Genomic DNA, 21,157 nt, shown 5'->3' on the forward strand with positions numbered 1-21,157 from the left:
TACAAATAATTAAAATCCAAATGGCATAAAGAACTCCAAATTTTATAAAATTTTTTTATCAGTTTTTCACTTTTGATTTTTTTTTATTGACTTTGTAATAATATTACATTAAAAATATATATGTGAGGTCCCATTCAACCCCACCCCCCCACCCCCCCTCTCCCCCCCCAACAACACTCGTTCCCATCATCATGATACATCCATTGGATTTGGTAAGTACATCTTTGGGCACCTCTGCACCACTTTTGATTTTTTTTTCATTTTAAACCAAGGATCTATAAAAGTTTTAGATATTAGCAGAATTGATTTGCCAAAAATGTGCTATCTGAACTCATTGTGCTGACAGATAAAGTCAGAAATTCTCCAGAGAAATATTTACAAGAACAAAGTATCAAGGAAAATAGGAGAGGGAATAAATGTTTTTCTGCATTTGACTATACTTCAGGATTTTTTTATTAACCCAGTATTTATCCAGTGGTTTGACATAACCTATATTACTTCATACTCTTGGACCATGAATTTCATAATAAGATATTCTAAAATGTAGCATGATAAAAATAGAAATGGCTTTAATATTTTAATAACTTTACCAACATAATTTAATGCTATAAGAAAGTCCCAAAAAAAGGAATTCAATAGAAAAATAAAATGGTGAAGGAATTAATGGAAAAATGTTTTGACTAAATGAATAGTGACTAAAATAGTTCTCACTATTTTATTAGCTATTTATGTTAAAATAACATTAATTTCAATATTATCTATGCCCAACTTATTGCTATTTAATGAGATCAGGTTTATTTGCATAAAATAAAAGAAAATATGAATAAATCATCATAGGCTGATGATACTCTAAAAAGCAGTTAATAAAAATACACCTGCAACTGTGAGTTCTAGCCTTTTACTTGGGCAATAATTCATTGCTAGTCGATTTTAGAGCTTCCTAGAGACTTATTTCTAGCAAGAATTATGTTTGTCTATAGCACCATTATTTGCATCTTATGTGACCACATTACAAAACCAGTCAAGATTAATGAAGTCAGAGGGAGTTATTTAATATAAAATACCCATTTTTACTTGTCCTGAAGCATTTCCTCCTATAACTCAACAAAACTTTCCCATCACTCTTTGAGTCTCAAGGGGATATTTATTGATTTATTGTATTTTTTCAAGTGTTAAATGGGCTCATATATTTGAGTTTATATCCCTATATCAGAGAAAGTCAAAGATGCAGATGGGTTTGTAATGGATCCATGAAGCATTATACTTTGCATTTAATAATATTTGAAGAATATGATTCCAGTCAAGCATGCTGAACCCAATGAGAGATGTTGAAGGAAGTACAAGTCAATTACCAAAAATGTGTAGAGTGCTGACCATGTGCCAATTGCGAAGGTAGGCACTGAAAGCCTTCTGAAGTAGGTGAGGCATAGAGATTTCATTCAGGAAACCATGGTATCTGCTAAATAATAGAATAAGCAAAGGGCCAAGATAGAAGTATGATTGCACAATTTGTACATTGTACAAAAATGTCTAGCTAAGGGAGCAAGTGACTGAAATCGAGCTAAAATCATGGCTGAATTAGACTTGATGCTTCACTTGTAGAGCTGTGTATGCTGATGCGGAAATGTGTCCTCATAGAAAAAGAGACAACTTTTATTATTGACCAAAGGCACTCATATGTTACCCAAGTTGGGTCCTCCAAACTTTGTCCATCCATCATGGCTTTTCCCCTAATTTGCACAAAGGCACACGTGTAAGTTACAGTTTAAGCTCCAGGAGGATAAAAACATTTCTTTTATTCAACAACATAGCTCAGTCACCTAGAGCAGTACACACATACACTAAACACTCAATAAATGTTGTTGAATAGTGCAGTGGTATCTCTGGTAAAAGTGTTACCAGTTAGGGGAAAGGGCTAAGGAGCTTTTTAAAAAATTCTCTTACACATTTCTCCAACTTTCTACCAATCTTCTACTGATTGGTGGAGAGTGTCCAGAGTGAACAAGGCACAAAATCAGTTGTAAAATACTGAAATCGATTCTAAAATATTGAAAAATTATTCTAAAATATTGAAAATCTCCAGAGCAAAATTTCATTAACTCTGGGGGTTTTCCTATGAGTAATGAGTAAGAATTAAGAGGATTCAAGAAAGAGAATAAATTGGGGACATTATGCTTAAAATAGACTTTATAAGTTATAATTGGGAGAAGCTAAAATTCACTCCTTATATCCCTTCCATGACTTTCCTCAGTGTGAAAGACAATAAAGTAAGGAATTAAGGTGAAAAATCTTTGACATACATTTTCCAGGTTTCTCTCTTTTTTCCTAATATAAACTGACAAGTGAATAATAAAGCCACATGATTATCAAAATACTGCTCTTTAAGATTAATTGGACTTTTAGCATTTCTTCTTTTGGCAAAAATGGAATACATACATATATATATCCATTAAGAAGATATATCAAATAGGAAATGTTTGTGTATGGAAATTATAGTGATTTTGTTTGAAAGCAGTTGTTAAATAAATGAACTGGCTATTTTACAAGCAGTTAACCTGTTTCCCAGGAGCACATGATTCGAGAGGATGCCAAGGGCCTGACGCCAAGACAGTGCGCTATAATGGAGGTGGTCCTGGCCACCATCAAGGTAAGGTCATGGTGTCCTTGGATGGGCATCCAGAGAGTCTTCCATATACCCCAAGAGATAAGTACTTCCCACACATGTCTGTAGATAGTTGTAAAGATGCATACCTGCAGTGTGTCGTTTTTACCCCCTACAGATATCAAGATATAAATGAGAAGTTCTTTGTTTTCAAATAATTTCATAATTCTAAATAATCATTATATGAAAAATTAAGCAATTTTCTTAAAATGTAATCATCTTTCATACACATGCATGTGAAAGAGTATTAAGGAATTCAAATAATTTCAACTGTGCTAAATGTGTCCATCTTTCACTGGGCACACATCTATTATCTAGAATGTGTGAGCATTAGAGCAAAGAACTGTTAGCTACTATAAACCATTTGCTGAGCACAGAATAGTCCCACTGGATAGAAAGAGACATTGCAATGTATACATTAAAAGAGAGTTTTACCTGTGTAAAAATTGGATGCTGTCACCCCATGGTTTTTGTTTTTGCAGTTTCAGCATTTAATATGAGGCTGCATTTTGCTGCTTCAGTGTTCAAAACTGCCAAATGAGAGTTGTGAGATGAGCGCTTCATTGATACCTAGTGGCAACTGGGAGTGTGAATCTAGGCAATGAAATGATAAAAATGGAATTTCTGAAAGTACAGCCAGAGTTTTGTCTGGAAATACGGAAATTGTGCAAAATAATTTTCAAGGAAAACATGAGAAAGGATTACAGGAAAACCTAAAAAACTAGCTATTTTTAAAGATTATTTTTTTAGAATGTGAATAAGAAATGACTAATGTTTAGAGTCAGAAATAATGGCTACAAATAAAGAAGTGCTAGGAGAGAATATAAGAACTCTGTTGTGCATCACGAAGACAAAAATAAAATATTTAGAATCCAAATTCAGCCCTTCATAGATTTTATTAGATTCATGCATGATTTAGGAAAGGAAAGAAAATGTGTGGAAATAAGGAATGGCATGTAATGTATTCATGGGCCTGGTTCCTACTCTAATCCCAGTATTCCTCTAGGGACATGTGATCACCATCGGCAAGCCGAGCTCTGCCCAAACTCTGAGACGATCTTGATCCCCAAGCATAACCTGCTTATCAACATCTTGACAGCTCAGATATCCCCTCTTCCCATTCAGCTCTTCTTGTCTCTTTTAATTCAGTCCTATCTACCAGATACTTGCTTTGATATTTGGGACAAAGCTACTGTCTGATATCCGAGTAAGTGAGTCTGTGTCACTCTGTTGTGTCTGAATCTGTGTCCTGTTCATCCAGGACTGGAGTCTGGCTGGCCCTGGTCCTCCTGAGCCCTATAGTCAGGTCTTCAGTTCCCCTGTTCCCAAACTTCTCTGATGCCACATCTATATTTGGGTCCTCCATGGATGTGGGCTGTCTCCCATGAGGCTGTCGACCTTATGCTCTTTTGATCAGCCAAGGCATTCTCCTGCTAGCTGCTTTCAATGCCTCTGCCATCATTTTGCCAAAGCTGGGACACCTTTCATCCTATCTGTTTCTGAGATTTGCCTCTATTGATAGCTCTGAGGCACTAATTCTGATGTTGACTTGTAATGATTTCAGGAGGAGGACTAGCACTTCTTAAAACTCATTGAGCTAGAGATCTTGTCACTCTGGAGCCTAGCAAGGGGAAGACTAAAAGGCAGACAGAGGTCTCATAAGAAACATGTAGGTAGGCCAAAGCAGCAGATGCTTACCAGACTAACTCCCAAAGCTGTCAAAGAGATGACCCTTAATTCCTCTTTAGCTCAATTTAATCAAATAAACCAGAAATGCAAAAGTGACAAATGAAGGAAAAGAATGCTATGAAGTTTATAGAATATAGGTGGAAAGAATAATTTGAATTTTTCAAGTCACTCTCATGTATATACATCATCTCACCTAATCCTCATAACCAACTGGGGTATTAGGCAGGTCAAAGATAATCATTCCCATTTTATAGATGAAGAAATTGAGGGAATTTAAGTTATTTGTCTAAGACTGCAGAGCTGCTAATAATTGACAGAGCTGAGATGGGACTCTAAACTCTAAATTCAGTGTTCTTGTTTCTATGTCACCTTATTTAACTAAATTACAAAGTGGTTTAACTGATTATAAAGTATAAGTGAAATGTAACAGGCCAAACTGTATAATATTTCCTCATAGAGAGGACTTCTTTCTAAATTTCCTAATTATTTAAAATAAAATCTTTCAGCCTCCATACAAGTACAGATGAAAATATTAACCCTTTTAAATGTGTGCTGTGAAGGTGGAAATGAGGAAGGGGATCCTAAGACAAATTCAAAAAACTTAATTGGGCTTAGACTATTGTGTCACACCCATCACATGTATTTTCAGTTATAATAAGGAGGGTAGAATATGGCACAAGTAAAAATTATGATGATCTGTTGCAGGTAGGATGGTTGGACTTTGAGACATTCCAATCACCTGCCAAAGGATGACAAATCACAGTATTTGAAAATGAAAGTAGTGAGGTGACAGCTATGGAGCAGAAAGCCAACAGTCTAATCAATATGCACAAGTTAATGAGAAGGCCAGTCAGGGATCCCTCATTTGAAAGAGCTCTCATTAGGCCCGTATTTTAAGAAGTCTTCAGGACTGCTGTGGGGCTTCTCTGAAATATGGGTTTCTTTCAAGAGAAAACAGAAAACCTTTTCTCAGCAAATGCTACACTTTGACCTGAGCGTGCATCAAAATTTAAGGAAAGTCTTAGATCTTGAACAATACACATGTGTTTTTATCATGAATATTGAAATACCCAGAAAAAAAAAATGGATGTTTTTCCCTCCACCCTACCAAATAGTCTTGGAACAGAACACTAATGGCTTGGATCTAAACATGACACCCTGAAGATTGGCATCATGTAGTGATAATACAGAGATTTCTCTAGAAAATGCTAAAATTGTGGATCAAGGCCTTCTAGAAATCTACATTTCCTGGTATAAAGGAGAGAATTCAGACTAAAGGAATATCTATTCAAGTATATCTTTGTAATTTACATATTATCTATTCTTCCTAGAAAGCCCTAAATCTTATACTCAGAATTCCAGATACATAACAAGATGTGGTAATGAGCCACATTTTATGACTCTGATGTTCTTCTTGTGACTGAGTCCCATCCCATTCTGTTATTCATTATCCATTTCCTTGGCTCCTGCTCCATACCTTTTATTTTATCATAAGTATATTTTCACATCACTTAAAATCTAGATGCTTATGTGAAGAACAGAATACTCTACCTAGTTTGGAGCACAACAATTCAAAAATCATTATTTTGAGAGCTTATTGTATGGAGAAATTTTGATAAGCAATGAAAAGATGGTTGAAGATAAAAAGAGAGTGCTTGCCCTTCACTCAGGAGCAAAAACATCTACAATCAGTACAATAAAAGTATTGTGGACAAAGTGCTGGGAGTGAATAGGGGGCAATTAACTCATTCTGCATGACTGCGGAAAGACTTCCCAGAAAGGGGAATTGGGGGATTAGAGGATGAAAAAGGGAAAGGAATTCTAGGCCTGGGAAAAGCATAAGGAAAATGAGAGAAGGTGTGAACTTCAGGGTCCAGTGTAATAGAAGAGGCCATGAGTGGCTGAGCAATGAATGGGCCAGAATGTCAAGACTTACACACCAATATAAAGAATCTGAACTCTAGTTAAGGGAAGGAGTAGCATGTTCAGATCCAATGTATAAACAAGCACTCCAGTTGGGATAGAATATCATTTTTAAAATATCTATAAATTCTAAAAAAATGTAAACCTCAGTGGTTAAAAGCAGGTTATGATTATATCTAAGTTTTCAAAATGTGTGTATTTACAGAAAATATGATACAGGTATTAGAAAGAGAAAAGCAAGTAATGACAGGAAATTGTTACCAAAATAGTATATGCAACAAAAATGAATACTTCCCTACAGATGTGTGATGAAATATTAGCATTTTTCCCCTGAGACTTTAAAAATAGTTTCTGAAAGATCTCCAAATTCATGACAAATAGGAAGAGTTAGAAGAATTTAGAGAGTTATTATTGGAATTATAATAAGAACAGCTTGCTAAGCTTGCAGACAATATTTTTCCTGATTTTTTATATGGCAGTATTACTTTTTTTCCACAAATCACAGACAGATCTGAAGTACCTTATTTTTTTTTTTGCAGTTTTATGAAGAATACAAGAAACAGGAAAACAATTACTAATTGTTTTCAAAATAAAGAAAATGATACTTCATACACAGCTCTTTCCAAACCTCATGGAGATGTAAACAATGGTGTTCGCCCCCACTCACCATTCCATTAGTGAAGCCAACATGGTGATGTATCTGGGGTGGAAGACTTTGTCAATGTTAGAAGGATGAATATGAATTTAAATGTAAATAAAATATTTGAAACTAGGTAGGAATTACACTGCTGGCAAGAAGCCTCAAGATAGCAGATACTGAAGAGAGAGACTTTAGAGGGCACAAGCCACTCTCCTCTCCTACAGGAATAATAATATTACTTAATTTAAAGAGTCATAGTGAGAATATTAAATGTGTTATCACATATAAAACACTTTAAACAGCCCTGTCATGTAGAAAACTCTCCCTAAATCTTAGCTATCATTTCTCCTATGGACTGGTTCATTTTGTTGGATCCTCTTTCCACTGTTAAATCAAGGAAATAACTGACATCCTCTACTGCAACCAGTGGTTGCTTTTTTAGCCATTTTACTTTCCTAAAGCCTTTCATTCTTATGAAGCTATCAAATCCAACTCTATAGATAGTAGTAATATTTTGAGGGAGTTGGTTCATCATTTGTAACAAATGTGGCACAGCAATGTAATGTGTTGGTGGTGGAGTGATGGATGGAAATCCTGGATGGTATACATTATTATCCTATAAACTCACAACTTCTCAAATAAAAGGAAAAAAATCTGACTTTCTTCCCCAGCAATAGTTAAAGTCCTTAAGGCTTTGCCCTTTGGGTTTCTGGTTTCCTGTGTACAGCACCTTCTCACTATAAGACCACAAATCCCCTCATATTCTTTAGTGCTCCATGAGACTCCTCTTTGGGAAACAGTGCTGTTCTTTCTTTCTAGGAGTTTTTAGTCTACATTAAAAGATAAAAAAGGCACATTAAAAATTAAATAATGATATTTGTTGACTTAACAAGACATCAGTGTAAGAGCCAGACTAGAGTAATATCATACTAATTGAGGAGCACTGATAGAAAGTGTAAGGATTTAGAGGAAGTGAGTGACACTATGAAGTCAAGAGGTCAGAAAAAGCTGAGTGGTCTTGAAGGATGGATAGAAATTCACAGCCTGGATAGGAAGGACAACACTTTCTTTTGAGGGAAGACTTATGACATGAATGTATTCAGGGAGAGAGGCTTTCATCATGATATAAAGCAAGAGGGCAGAGAGTTAGTCCATTCTGTGGACTGGAATGAATTTCACCAGATGTTTGCAAAGGGAAGTAATGTGAAATGAGATTGAAAGAAAATGTTTGTGATAAAACTGCAGAGATCTTTTTCTCATACTTAGTAAATTCTGTTAATGAGGAATCATTGAAGATTTTGAAAGCTATCTTACAGGAATAGCAATAACAATCTTAATAGAACGCGCAAAATGAATTGAATAGAATAGTTCAAGACTTAAGCCACAGAAATCATTTACAGTTATTTAATGTGTAATGTGATGATAGCTATCAGCAGGTGGTGGCCTTAGGAGTAGAAAGTGCGTGATGGATATGAGTGGCTCAAGAAGAGTCACTGGAACTTGGCAACCGAATATGGGGCAAGAGTAAGGGAGAGCCCAACATGATCTGGAGGTTTCAGTCCCCATGATATGGTTCCACTGGGGAAAATGGCCAACTCTAGCAGGAGAACTGTTTTCCTTTTGTCGTGCTGAAGTTAGATATAATGGCAGAAACTTGGAAATAAATCTCCAGTAACCTGCTGGAGATAGGAGCTGGTACTGAGGAGATAAACCAGGGCTGGCATTTGGGGAATTATCCTACCAACTGGGTACACTTTCTTACTTGTGGAAAGAACTCTGCGGTTCACAAAGCTTTGCCAGATAAAGTAATTCATTTCATCTTCCCAACATCATGCTGATGGTTGACAGGTTGGATATTTCTTCTACCATTTTATAAATGAATTAGCAGATACTCTGAGAAGTTAAATAGCCTATGCAAAAATCACATTGTATAGCAGATGAATAATTACATTTTCTAGCACATTATAAAGTAAATAACAGAAAATCAAGGAGAAAAAGTGTATTCTAGAGTCCCAGAATTGGAAACATGATCCAACATCTCCACTTTCATTCTCATATAGAAAGATGCCATCCACATTATCACTGGATTCCGTTTAATAATGTCTGGTGATGGAACCTTGCTAACTTACAAGTAGGAATTTCAATTCTTTACATATACTTCTTATTAGAAAGTTTCTCCTTATATCCAACCAAAATCTGCTTCTCTGCTACTTCTACTTACATATTGGTACTCCTTCTGTTCTTTGAAACTGCTATAAAATAATTCTATTTACTTTTCCGTAAAATAGCCCGTCAGATACTAAAGAAAGCTATCATGCTGTCCCAAGTTGTCTATTGCCATTTATTAAATAGCCTGGCTTCTAAACCTTACAAAATTCTGCTCACCCACCCTTGGATGCACTTCATCTTTTTATATCCCTTATAAGTGATGAAGGCTAGGAATGAACCCAGTTCTGACCAGTGGAGAATGTTGGTGCTGTAACAACCCCCTTGCCTTGACCTATTGGTCTACATTAATGCACTGTAAGATTTCATTAACTTTGATAGCAGCCCCATCACTTATTAAGTTAATGTTGAACTTGAGAGCAAATAGAGCTTTACAGCTTTTAAAAGCATACTGCTGTTAAGTCAGGTCATTCCCATTCAGTACTTTGCAGAAAATATTTTATCTAAAATATAAGAAGGCTTTTCCTTTTTTCTCTTTGCCATCTCATACTGGAACATTGACTCTCCATTCCAGACTGTCAATACCTTTGAAATCTTCTATCCAATGTTAAGAGTCATTCTTACAAGCTTTGGCACAACCGAACATTTAAAAGCTTCCTTTCCACCTTTTTCTGTCCAAGTCCATAGTAAAAATATAAGCCAGGCAGGGCCAAGGTAGAGAGAAAGTCACGCAGCTGACATCCTTCACAGGACTAAACAGCCAACATCTCCCTGGTCCTCAAGCTGAGAGGAAGAAGTGACATATCCCAACTTATTATTTTGCCAATTATGTTATGCTAATTTGCACTAGTCTGAGCAGAGCATCTGACTACAGCTACTTGGGGGTTCTTGGATTATGCTGCAGATTGCAGAGGAACATTAAGAAACTGAATTGACTTTCACATACATAATGGAAATATCCAGAAAGCTTTCAGCCCTACATTCACAAATACCCGCCTAGCATAGAATTTCCCCCACAAAATACTCCTATAATGAATGTAAACCAAGTAAACTGAAATGAACTGTGGATAGCAGGACTTGTTTAAGATCTAAGATACCCACACCCACACACTAGCTCGCATATATGTCCTTCAAATGAGCTTCAGTAAAATACAAAGTCTTCTCTGTATTTCCTTTAAGGTCACATGCGAAGAGACAAAACCGAAGGTGAAATTTCTAATGCCAAGGTCCATGCAATAACTGTAACCCTGTTTCTCCTAATTATCTATGCCAGTGAGATAATTATACCTATTTTCCCAGGAGCTGCCACCAATGTTCTGAATACTGTGTGAGGAGCTTCCATAAAGTATCATTTCAATTGACTTTGAATTTGCATAACCATGGAAATCATTTTCTTTGCTCTTTGAGTGAACAGCCTGTAGCATGTGTTGTCTCTGTTCATTGAACAGGAAGCTCTCATTCTTAGAATCTTGCTCTTTGTTTTCTCCCCTGACATTGTTATGTTCTGTCCTGGGTTCCTATCTTGCAATATATTCTGTTATACAATGCATTCAAAAGACAAAGGAATCATTCTACCCTTATAGGTGTTCTTTTACTAAATCTAATGCTAGAGCCTTTAGTGGAAATACAGCTAAAACTATGGCTAAAGAGGAGGAAGTTAGTTAAATATTATAACTTAAAATTCTGGGGAGACTCTTAAGCCTTACTCAGGAATAAACTCATAACTTATTTATTTTTTTGCTTTGAGATTAGTCTCTCCATGTCCCAGAGTTCTACAAAGATTGTTAATAGATGTCCTATAAAACAGGTGTCCAATGTACAAGTAAGTTTAGGAGACAGGTGTATTGTTAAAAAGTTCAACATATTTCATTACCACAGTAGGTCTCAGAGCCTTTAGTAAGTTAATAAGCATTGTAAACCTTTAAAAGCACCATCTTATGCCACTCTTACCTCCTCTAGACCTTCTAATACCTAGAAGCAACTTGTATTTCTAAGCAGCACAAATCTGATGTAAAGAATAGAGCAACAGTAGCAAAACAATATTTCTTTAGCTATACCAAAGGACTGTCCTGTGAGAACTCCAAGTACCTCCATTCTTCTTAAGTGGTGCTGGGATTCCCCAGGCTTCTCTTGGTTACCTAGAGGGATCTTGATTATATTTCCAATGAAATTATACTCCTATTGAGAGTAAGCACTATGTCCTTTTCATGTCAAAACCTTGGTGCCCACCACAAGGCTAGGCTCATAATACTGATTTAATAAATATCTGCTAAGGGATGGAAGGAGAAAAAACAGGCAGGAAAGCTGTCAGCCTCTCTTTACAAATTAAACTGTAAAACCATGGACATCTTTATGCATGTTGTCACCCATGCTACTTTATATACACAGTCAAATAATAGTTTTTAAAAGAGGGTGTTGTTGTGACTTTAATGGAGATGTAAAGTATGCCAAAATTTTTCTTTAACTCATTATTAATTGATGAGGGAAACAGTTCGATGTTGCAGTTGGTTCAAAGGAGACCTCAAATAACCAAACATATATAAGCAATAAGGAAGGCTGAAATAAAGTTGCAAATTGATGCCAAAAAGATCTATCCATAATGCAATATCAGTTGCATTCTATTAGAAACAATTAAATTGCACCTCTATGAGCAAGAACCATTTGCATTATTATCAGCTTTCTACAATATGCAGAATTTTTAAATAACCCAAAGACAGTGAAAAGTGAATATAACCCATCTGGTCAGGTAGGCAGAACACCCCTAATCTTTTTTGCCTATTTCAAAGTTTTTAACATTTTCTCAAACAATACTCAATAGTCATAAGATATGGCAAAACATGCTTGCAAGTTTTTCTTCTTTTTATTATAATCTTCTAGCACTTATGCTCAGGTTTAATAAGACTGGGGCTCGTCCAAGAAACATTGACAGGGAAAATGTTTAGTTAATCCCACAGCTCTTCACTCTTAGGGTGAGTTGTTTCTTCTGGTGGCTCCATGGTCCATTATGTAAACAAACTTCTAGAGAGCATGTCGCCATTCTTCTAGAAGGAACAGAGTTGAGACCATGCTGGATCTTATCTCCTTTAATACATACACTTGATCTTTTTTCTACTCTCAAGTATCATGATTTCATGTTTCTTGAAGAAAGGAAACATGTTTTTATTTTCATTTGTCAAGGTATCGGATATAGTTCAGGATTCTCAGTCCTTAATAAATTCTTCCTGCATGTGAAAATATTTTAAATTTTTTATAAAAAAGTCAAGGTTTAGAACAAATTTAAATGCTATATCTTTGGCTTCTCTAAGAGTAAGAAAAGTCTTTTCCAATTTTTCTGTTTCTTTTTCATAACCATACCAAGATTTTACAACTACTTATATTTTCACTGTGTACCCAGCTATCATCAGTAAATGAAATTTTAAGTGACATACATAGGTTTTTCTCCTTGGGAAGGATTTCTGCAATTGTAGTTATCTTTCTTCAGGTTAGATTTCCATTGCCTTTTCTATCTAGCTCATTCCCTGAATCTTCTCTACATTATACTCTTTCAAAGTACACTTTGATAGCTTCAAATACACAGAAAATTTTTCTTCATCTCGCCTTGGAAAGAGGAAAAAACTGCAATAATAGTGATTTTCAGTTCATTGAAATGCTCCACATCAAAAATTCTTAAAAATTAAAATAGATGACACATATCTATTTAGGAAAGTGTATCAGAATCATTAGTTGAGTTTCTTCAAAATGTTCATTTGTGAGACTCATAGATCAGAGGGAGCCAGAGTTATCAATGAATGTTAGTTTCCTCTAGCACTGTTGATACAAGAAGAGAGAGCAAACCATTTATCTAACTTTAACCATACATTATAAGAATATTATCATCTATAAATGGTTGGAGAAAAAAAATTGTTAGTTCTATCACATATCTCTAGAAATTGTCTTCCAAAGAGATTTCTATGCATAATACTGGCAGCATGCAAACACTAACTTCCCTTAAGAGCCATATTTATTATCCAAGAGCATATATCTACTCTGTTATCTGTAAATATTGGAACGTTTTGAGCTTGTTGGATGAAAATAGCAAACAATTCCTCAATGTTTTATCACTTTTATCAGATATGAGAGCCAGGGGTATTGCACTTCCAAGGACCACATGCCTCAGGTTGGCCCATACCTGCAAATGTAGGAATGATTAGAGGATGGGGAAGATGGAGCAGCATGCACCTGGCCTAGAATCTCAAACTACTATCTAGAAAATATGACAAGGCCCTACCTTCCTTGTAAAATTTTGATGATGCTGGGTATACAGAGGATCTGGAAATAGACAATTGTTACCTAAACCTGTATTCTATATGGGTTCAGACCACAGCATCTTCATGCTCTCAAGTGCTTAAATAAAGTTATTAATGAGAGTAAAAGGCTTAAGACTTCAGGGCTCTGGGGTCTGTGATGTAAAGCATCACTTCAGAAAATAGCTAGATGACTGAATTAGATGACAGTGACTCACTCATAATGGATAAGTGGTTACACTGTTTGCACCAATCTTACATGGATCAGATTTATTATTCTATGTTGGGTTTCACTATAGAGGGCAATAAAATCTCTCCTCCAATAACTTCTTCTGAATGCCTCTGCTTATGTGATTTTTTTTTTCTTCTTTAGCAATACTTTCATGCAGGAGGAAATGGCCTGAAAAAGAATTTCTTGGAGAAAAGCCCAGATCTTCAATCTCTGAGATATGCTCTCAGTCTTTATACCCAAACTACTGATGCCTTGATAAAGAAATTCATAGATACTCAAACCTCACAGAGTAAGTAACACATTGGACCTAAGAATAAAGTAAACAATGCTAAACTAAAATTAAATATAATAAATATTATAAAAAGTATTAATGATTTTTTTACTGCAACAAGTTAAAGCATTATTAAGAATGGAAGATTATGGTTAACAAGAATTACCAATGTACTTTTACAATTTATGAATTAGAATTTTATAAATAATTTCAATATCACTAGGATATGTAAATATTAAAGCTGTATAGAATGGTTGCTTGTGCTGGTGATTTTGATTTCCATAAAATTACCTTCTGAAAAAACTAGCTTTGAATATGCATGACCATTTTATTTAATTCAGGACAAATGATTTAGTATATGCTGGTCTTGGCAACTTCTGAAAAATGGTTCTAATTCCCCAAATCCTGACTACAAATTTAAAATTTTCTGCTCCCATGTTTCCCAAAGGGAAGTCTTACTTTATTTTAATGTCGTGTGAGAAAAATTCCAACTTTTACTATGAATTGAGCACAAAGCCAGCTTGATATTTTATTTGAAATCCAGGTCCATTTCATGTGGCAAAGTTCCCACCTCATAAACTTTCTGTCAAGTTGCCTTGTGATTTATTATATTTTGGTAATTATATGCATTTAACACCTGCCATTTCTGAGAGATGATTGAAAATGTCAGTGTGAGTCAAAAAGAGTCAAATACAGACTCAAACTCTAAAACATAATATATTGCACCACAGAAATAATAAAAATGGATAGAAGGACACTTTCTTTATTCTGAGAGATCCTCAGAAAAAAGAACATACAGGAATTTTGTTTCTCTATGATAAAAATGCCCCAGACTTATTCGTGTTTTGTCATGGGTGCTTTAATTTCTCAAACTATATCAAAGACAGTACCAGGATAGGTACCAGGTAAGTCCTAGCCTGTCTTTAACACTGCGTGTTTTCCAATAGTGTCGAAGTAAATGCTGTGAATATTCCTTGTCATACAGAATGCAGATTGGGATAGTTCCAGAAAGGGAAACAATTTGAGCTCATGAGGGTTTGTCAGGAGATACAGAAATTCATATTTTCTTGAATCCATGCTCCCCCAAAGTTTTCTGAGTTCATAGATAATGGATGCAATTCTAATACATCAAATAAACCATGTTGTTGTTTTATTCCCAGAGAATGTGAATGTATGAAATTTTGTTTTGCTTTTATAGGTATACATGTGTCTGTATGTTTATGCATGTGCATAAGCACACCATGTTTTAGCAAAGAAACCACACCAAAAACAATATATATCCAATTTTTTCTATGGAATTTAGCACATTTCTTTTTTATTGAATGTATTGTATGGCAATATTAAAAACCTATGGGGAAAAAAGAAGGTGAAGAATTCCAAAAAGTGACTGATTTACTGATTTTAGTCCTGGATTTTCTTTCTCTTTTTTTCTCTTTTCTCCCCTTTTCTGTCTTTTTTCCAGGTGTGCAGGTTTTTTCTTGTTGTTGTTTTGTGATTGTTGTTTGCAAAACTGAAATAGTTGGGGTACAGATATGAAATGCTTTGCACTTTCTCCAATACCTGTCTTCAACAATGCTCTGTGGAAATTTATTTCCATCTCTTCCCTTCCTCTCATCATCATCCCAACTGCCCCCAGCCAGTCATGCTCAAGCCTGAAGAACCTGGAGTAAGAAGACAGTTTAGTGTGCCCTTTCCTCCTCCTTCCCGCCTTGACTGAGGTCTGTCTCTCCTTCAGAGCTTTGGGAGGAGGGACTGGATAGGAGAGAAAGAGATGTCTTCAATGCTCCCTGTTTGGTTACATCTAAACCTTGGCTTTCCCATGTGTGAGTTTCTGAGGGGCCCAATGTAGGGGTCCCTCCTACCTCCTCAACTTCCTGATGACCTCTTCCAGCTCAGCTCCCTTCAGTGACTCCTCAGGACCTGCCTCCTGTAGCACATACCATAGCTTCTTACTGCTAGAATGCCAGTCCAGTGGAATGGGTTCCCAGTAAGAGGGCTAAAGCCCAGTTTCTCCTTATGGGGACCACTTAAGCCACAGAATACACTTTCTTGCCATGTGATCTTTGGTAATAGTGGTTACTTCCCCGTCATCCATTGTCCTAGTTTTCCAGAGCAGACGAGGAAAACTACTGCTTGATTTACCATACCTTATTCAATTAAAAATGTGCTTGAGCCTTTCTCAAATGGAGACAAGCTAAAGTCTCATCAGTTAATGGTTCCAAGATTTCTGAGTAATATCCATCCTCTTCTAATTCTATCACAATCCTATTTCAATATTTTTAAAAATTTTATAAACTTTATTTCAACCTCAAAAAATAATAGGCCCAAGGTAACTTAACAAACCATGGAAACATCATCACCTTAAAAAACCCTACCCAGACACATTTATCCTATCCAATCCCCAGATCAAATTCAACTGTTTCTTTAGCATTCCGAAAGATGAACAAATGAGCACAGATTAGTCAAATGACATGACCAAGGTCTCCTTGTTCATGAAAAAGTTGAAAATAAAATGCTTGATCATAGTCACATCTCATAAAACTAAATCCTGTATTCTTTTTTTTCTGACCTTTAGCATTGATATAGTACCTTTTTTGTCTTTGCTATAAAAATATTACAATATTACTGTTAAAGTCTATAAGCTACATTAGGTGTTTTTCCCATGTATCACTGTATTCTTAACACCTTGTAGTAGAGGAACATTCTTGTATTTTTATTATCACATTAATATTAACCTATCTCAATATTTATTGCAACATCTCAATATTTATTATCCATAAAATAATGCAATCAGCCACCAACACTATGCCCAATATAAATAGTGAAGGTAAAGGAGAGAGAAGACGAATATTAGCTGAATTGTAGAATTAAAATACACCAAGAAAGAAAACACCTTAGAGGCTACAATCCTCATTCTGCAGCTGATTCAAAAGCCATGGTTTATGCTTATAACTTCTAAATGCTCCTGATTAGTCCATGTTCCTTTTAGCTTGAAAGCAACCTCAGCTGCTAGAGTTTTTTAACTGACAGGGAAACATACAGAAAAGCTGAATTCTTGGGGTTTTTATTTTTATAGGGTGCTATACTATTCCATGAACATTTATCACTGAACATGCTGAACCAGATGCATTGGCTTCCAGCCCTTGGTTCCACATATTCTCCTCCCTCTTCAATTCCAGTTAATTTCCAGTTAATATTTAGGACCAATTATCCTAGTCAATCTCATGACTCCTTTTTGTACCTGTTATCCTGGTGGCATGAGAAATCCAAAATGAAGTCTGTTTCCAGTATAAATGTGTGCTGCAATTTTCCAAATAATTTTCTAGATCTGGTTCAATACCCAATATCCAATGAATATTTATTTCATTTTTACTGATCTCATTTCTTTTTTTCACTTTTTTAATTGTATTTTTTTAAGATACATAGATCACAAAAATGTTACATTAAAAAATTTAAGAGGCTCCCACATACCCCACACCACCCCCATCCCCACCCCCCACTCCTTCCACATCAACAACCTCTTTCATCATTGTGGCACCTTCATTGCATTTGGTGAATATGTTTTGGAGCACTGCTGGGCCTCATGGGTTATAGTTTACATTGTAGTTTACAGTCTCCCCCAGTACATTCAGTGGGTTATGGCAGGATATATAATGTCCAGCTTCTGTCCCTGCAATATCATCTAGGACTTATGCCAAGTCGCGAAATTCCCCACATCACATCTCTTCTTCCCTCTCCCTGGTCCGTGACCACTTTCTCCACACTGATCTCATTTAGGTTTTGTTAATCCACTTAGAAAGATCATACTGGTGTTATGGTACATTCCAAATATAAAATAGGAATTGCTCCTACTGCTTAACTGCAAACACCTGATGCTCTCCATCTGAGGTGCCACAAGCACATGCTCAGCCCATGCAGGGCAAGCTGGAGTGTCAGAGTCGGTGCCCCAGGGAGGAGCCTTTAGCCAGTGAAAGACAGGAAGTTACTGGATTAAACAAAGAGCCCAGCTTCCTCAGCCCTCAGCTAGGACAACTTTGACCTGTGTTCTATACTGACTTCAAAGTTCCCCAGTGAGACAGAGTGCCATTTCCCCTCAGAGGACTGGCCTGATAACATAGATAATATTTTTGGCTTTCTTGCTTTTTCCTTTTCTCACCTCCCCACTCCTTACCTGTGGTTCATCAGAGTCTTTCCAAGGTAAACAACTTGACCCTGAATGCCTGTCTCTGTTTCTGCTTCTGGCAGAACCTAAACCCAGGCTCAAGGCTGTGAAGTAGAGAGCCAGATTCTAATTCAGGTAGTCTGGATCTAGATTTTGTGTTCTTAACCACGTGCAAAAATATCCTTTTCTCTCCCATTTTCTTAAGTTAGGAATGTAGAACTAATGAATGAAATTCAGCTTTCAAATAAATAAATATTATTTGGGAAAACAACTGACAATTTTTCATATGCCTTGTGAACAATAAAACACAAAAGCATTTTTTATCTTCTTAATTGCTAACTAGTACTCTGCTGGGAAATTATTGTTTAAAATTACACTGAAATATTACCAAGTGTCATTTAATCAATCTATATGTCATGTAGAATTTTAAGCATATTTTTAAAACATTCGTATTTTATTTCTCTTATTCTTATATAATCTTCCCTTACTCTACTTTCTATTTTCCTTTCTTTTTTTAAATTTCATTTTTCATATCTTTCTCTCTTTTCTGTTTTTTTGACTATCCATTTTGGAAAATTAACTATTACTTAAAATATAAGGGAAAAACCAATGATTTCAATTTCATTATTTTTTCATACATCTTTACATTGAGAGAAATACTTTCCTTTAAAGAATTTATGTTTATCTTCAGCTTTTTAAAAATAAATGGACTTAAAAGAACAGAAAAGCCAGATGCATGTTGCTCATTTCTTTTTTTCCTCCCCATTTTTCTTTCTACTTTCTCATTTTCAGTCTGCCTTCCTCCTCCTTTTTTCTCTTTTTGGAATAGATTTAGATGTTATCTTTCTCTAGTAGTGAAAGAAAAACCTACTAAACTTTGAGTTCCATTAGAAATTTATGGACAACGGTGTTCAAATGAGATCTGTCAATTTGGATAAAACGATGTCTTCTTTTCTTTAATAATTTCAAATATTGGAAAATAAATCCAAAAGGATATAAAGTTATTCTTAAGTTCTTAAGTGAAACTGAGAGTTCAATTTATGAGTAGCATGTTTATTATTCTAGCAGCATACTGCAGTGATAAAACATCATCTGACTCTGCATTCACTTAACAAATATATACTGAGCATCATCTCTAAACTAAGTTCCATGCAATGAGCCATATAGTCAAAGGGTAATATGTTCATCAATTGATGTAACACAGTGGTTCTCTAGTAGGGGTGAATTTGTCCCCCAGGGAACATTTGGCAATATCTGGAGATTTTTTAATCAGTGGCTCTGTGAGTGGTGGTGGTGGTACTGCTGCTGGCATCTAGGGGGTAGGGGCCAGCGGACTGCTCAACATCCTACAGTGCACAGACAGCCCCCTACAACAAAGAAGTACCTGGCTCCAAATGACAATAGTGTTGCAGTTGGGGCACCCTTCTCTATGTCTAGGCTGAAAAGGGAGAGATGATATAAAATAGGTAATGCTAGAGTTGGGGCTAATTTGGCTTGAGGAAACAAAGAGGTTTCTCAGAGGCGTTAGTGGGTAGAAAGGATAAGGCATCCTGGGTGGAGAAACTGTCTGGAATATACTCAGAGGAAGAGTCGTTTCGCTTATCTTGATCATAGGAGATGAGAAATAGAGTTATGAATGATAACGATAAAAAGAGAGGTTAAGACAAGATTATTTTTCTTCAAAAATGCCAAGCATCCTCCTATCTGAGGACTTTCTCACTTGCTGTTCCTTTGCCTGAAAGATCTCCCCTCAGTTTTATGCATAGATCACATCCGTAATTCCTTGTGAGCAATAAGCAAATATTTTCTTAATGGGGCCTTTCCTGGCTGCTCCCCTCACCTTACACTTCATGTCCCCTTTTCCTAGTTTCTTTTTCTTCTTAGAACCAATCACTGTCTCTCATATAATTTACTTTCTCCTTACTTGGCTTGTTTATTACCTGTCTCCCCTTCTGGAAGGCAGGGTTAAATAGAAAACAGTGCTTGGTACATAGATATTCAATAAATACCTGTCTAATGTTGAATCATGGATGCATGATAGTTGCATTCAAAGGCCTTTCCATCTGATTAAGACCAAGCTAGTGGACAGATTTGTACCACACAAAATGGTAAATGTGTGATAGATGGGAGCAATGGGCTGGTGGGAATCCATTGGAGAAGCACCTCATCCAGAACCAGAGGTTCTCAAATAGGGTGATTTTTTTTTTAACTTTTTTAAATTGAAATATATCACTCATACATAAACATACATAATAAATGTGTAATAGTTGTGAACTTACAAAACAAACATACATCAAACATATATAACATCTCACACTACCACCAATAACTTGCATTGTTTTTAAACATTTTTAACTAATGATTAAAGAGCATTGTCAAAATATTACTACTAAAAAAGTATTTTCCCCTAACCAATCCCATTATGATTATCTTTATATCATTTATATGTGAACATACATAAACAATTAAGTGTATAGTAAAAGTTGTGAACCCACAAAGCAAACATGCACAACATTGTACAGGGATCCCACACACCCTCCACCTTGCATTGTTGTGAAAGATTTGTTACAAACTATGAAAGAGCACGGTCAAAATCTTACTACTAATCATAGTTCTTATCTTACATTTGGTGTGTTTTTCATCCAACCCACCCTATTATTATTTTTAATTTTTTTTTATGACAGAAGTTGTAAACTTATAAAACAATCATGAATATGTGCAGAATTCCCAAACAACACCCCTCCATCAACACACCACAATGTGGTGTGTCATTGCTCCAGATAGAATAATATCATCTGATTATTCCATGTCTATAGCATACATTTAGCTCACTTTTTCCATACTGCCTCAGTATCAACACATTACATCTTTTGCTTAGATGCAAGAATATTATATTATTACTAATAACCACAGTCCATAGGTCACTCCAGCTGTATTTTTCCCATGCTTCTCCATATTCCCAACTCCCTGCAGTAGGGATACACATTTGTTCTAGCTCACAAAGGACACTTTTGCATCTGTACCATCAACCCAATTCTCACCCATCTCTTGGTTTGCTGTACTATCCAGTTCCTAGATTATTCTCAAGTATTGTGTCAATTGGCATTTACATAACTACACTACCATTTT

The 21,157-nt window shown here is 35.8% G+C and overlaps 1 protein-coding gene across 1 annotated transcript in view; it reads left to right on the forward strand.

The window, feature by feature from the left end:
* UNC13C (unc-13 homolog C) overlaps positions 1–21,157 on the forward strand; it is a 738,074-nt gene that overhangs the window by 645,306 nt on the left and 71,611 nt on the right. Inside the window, exons 28-29 of the mRNA XM_058294229.1 lie at positions 2,567–2,647; positions 13,737–13,884. Coding sequence (XP_058150212.1) covers positions 2,567–2,647; positions 13,737–13,884 — 229 coding nt within the window. The remainder of the gene's footprint in view (positions 1–2,566; positions 2,648–13,736; positions 13,885–21,157) is intronic.

Source organism: Dasypus novemcinctus, chromosome 3 (genome assembly GCF_030445035.2).
Source record: "Dasypus novemcinctus isolate mDasNov1 chromosome 3, mDasNov1.1.hap2, whole genome shotgun sequence".
Lineage (NCBI taxonomy): Eukaryota > Metazoa > Chordata > Mammalia > Cingulata > Dasypodidae > Dasypus > Dasypus novemcinctus.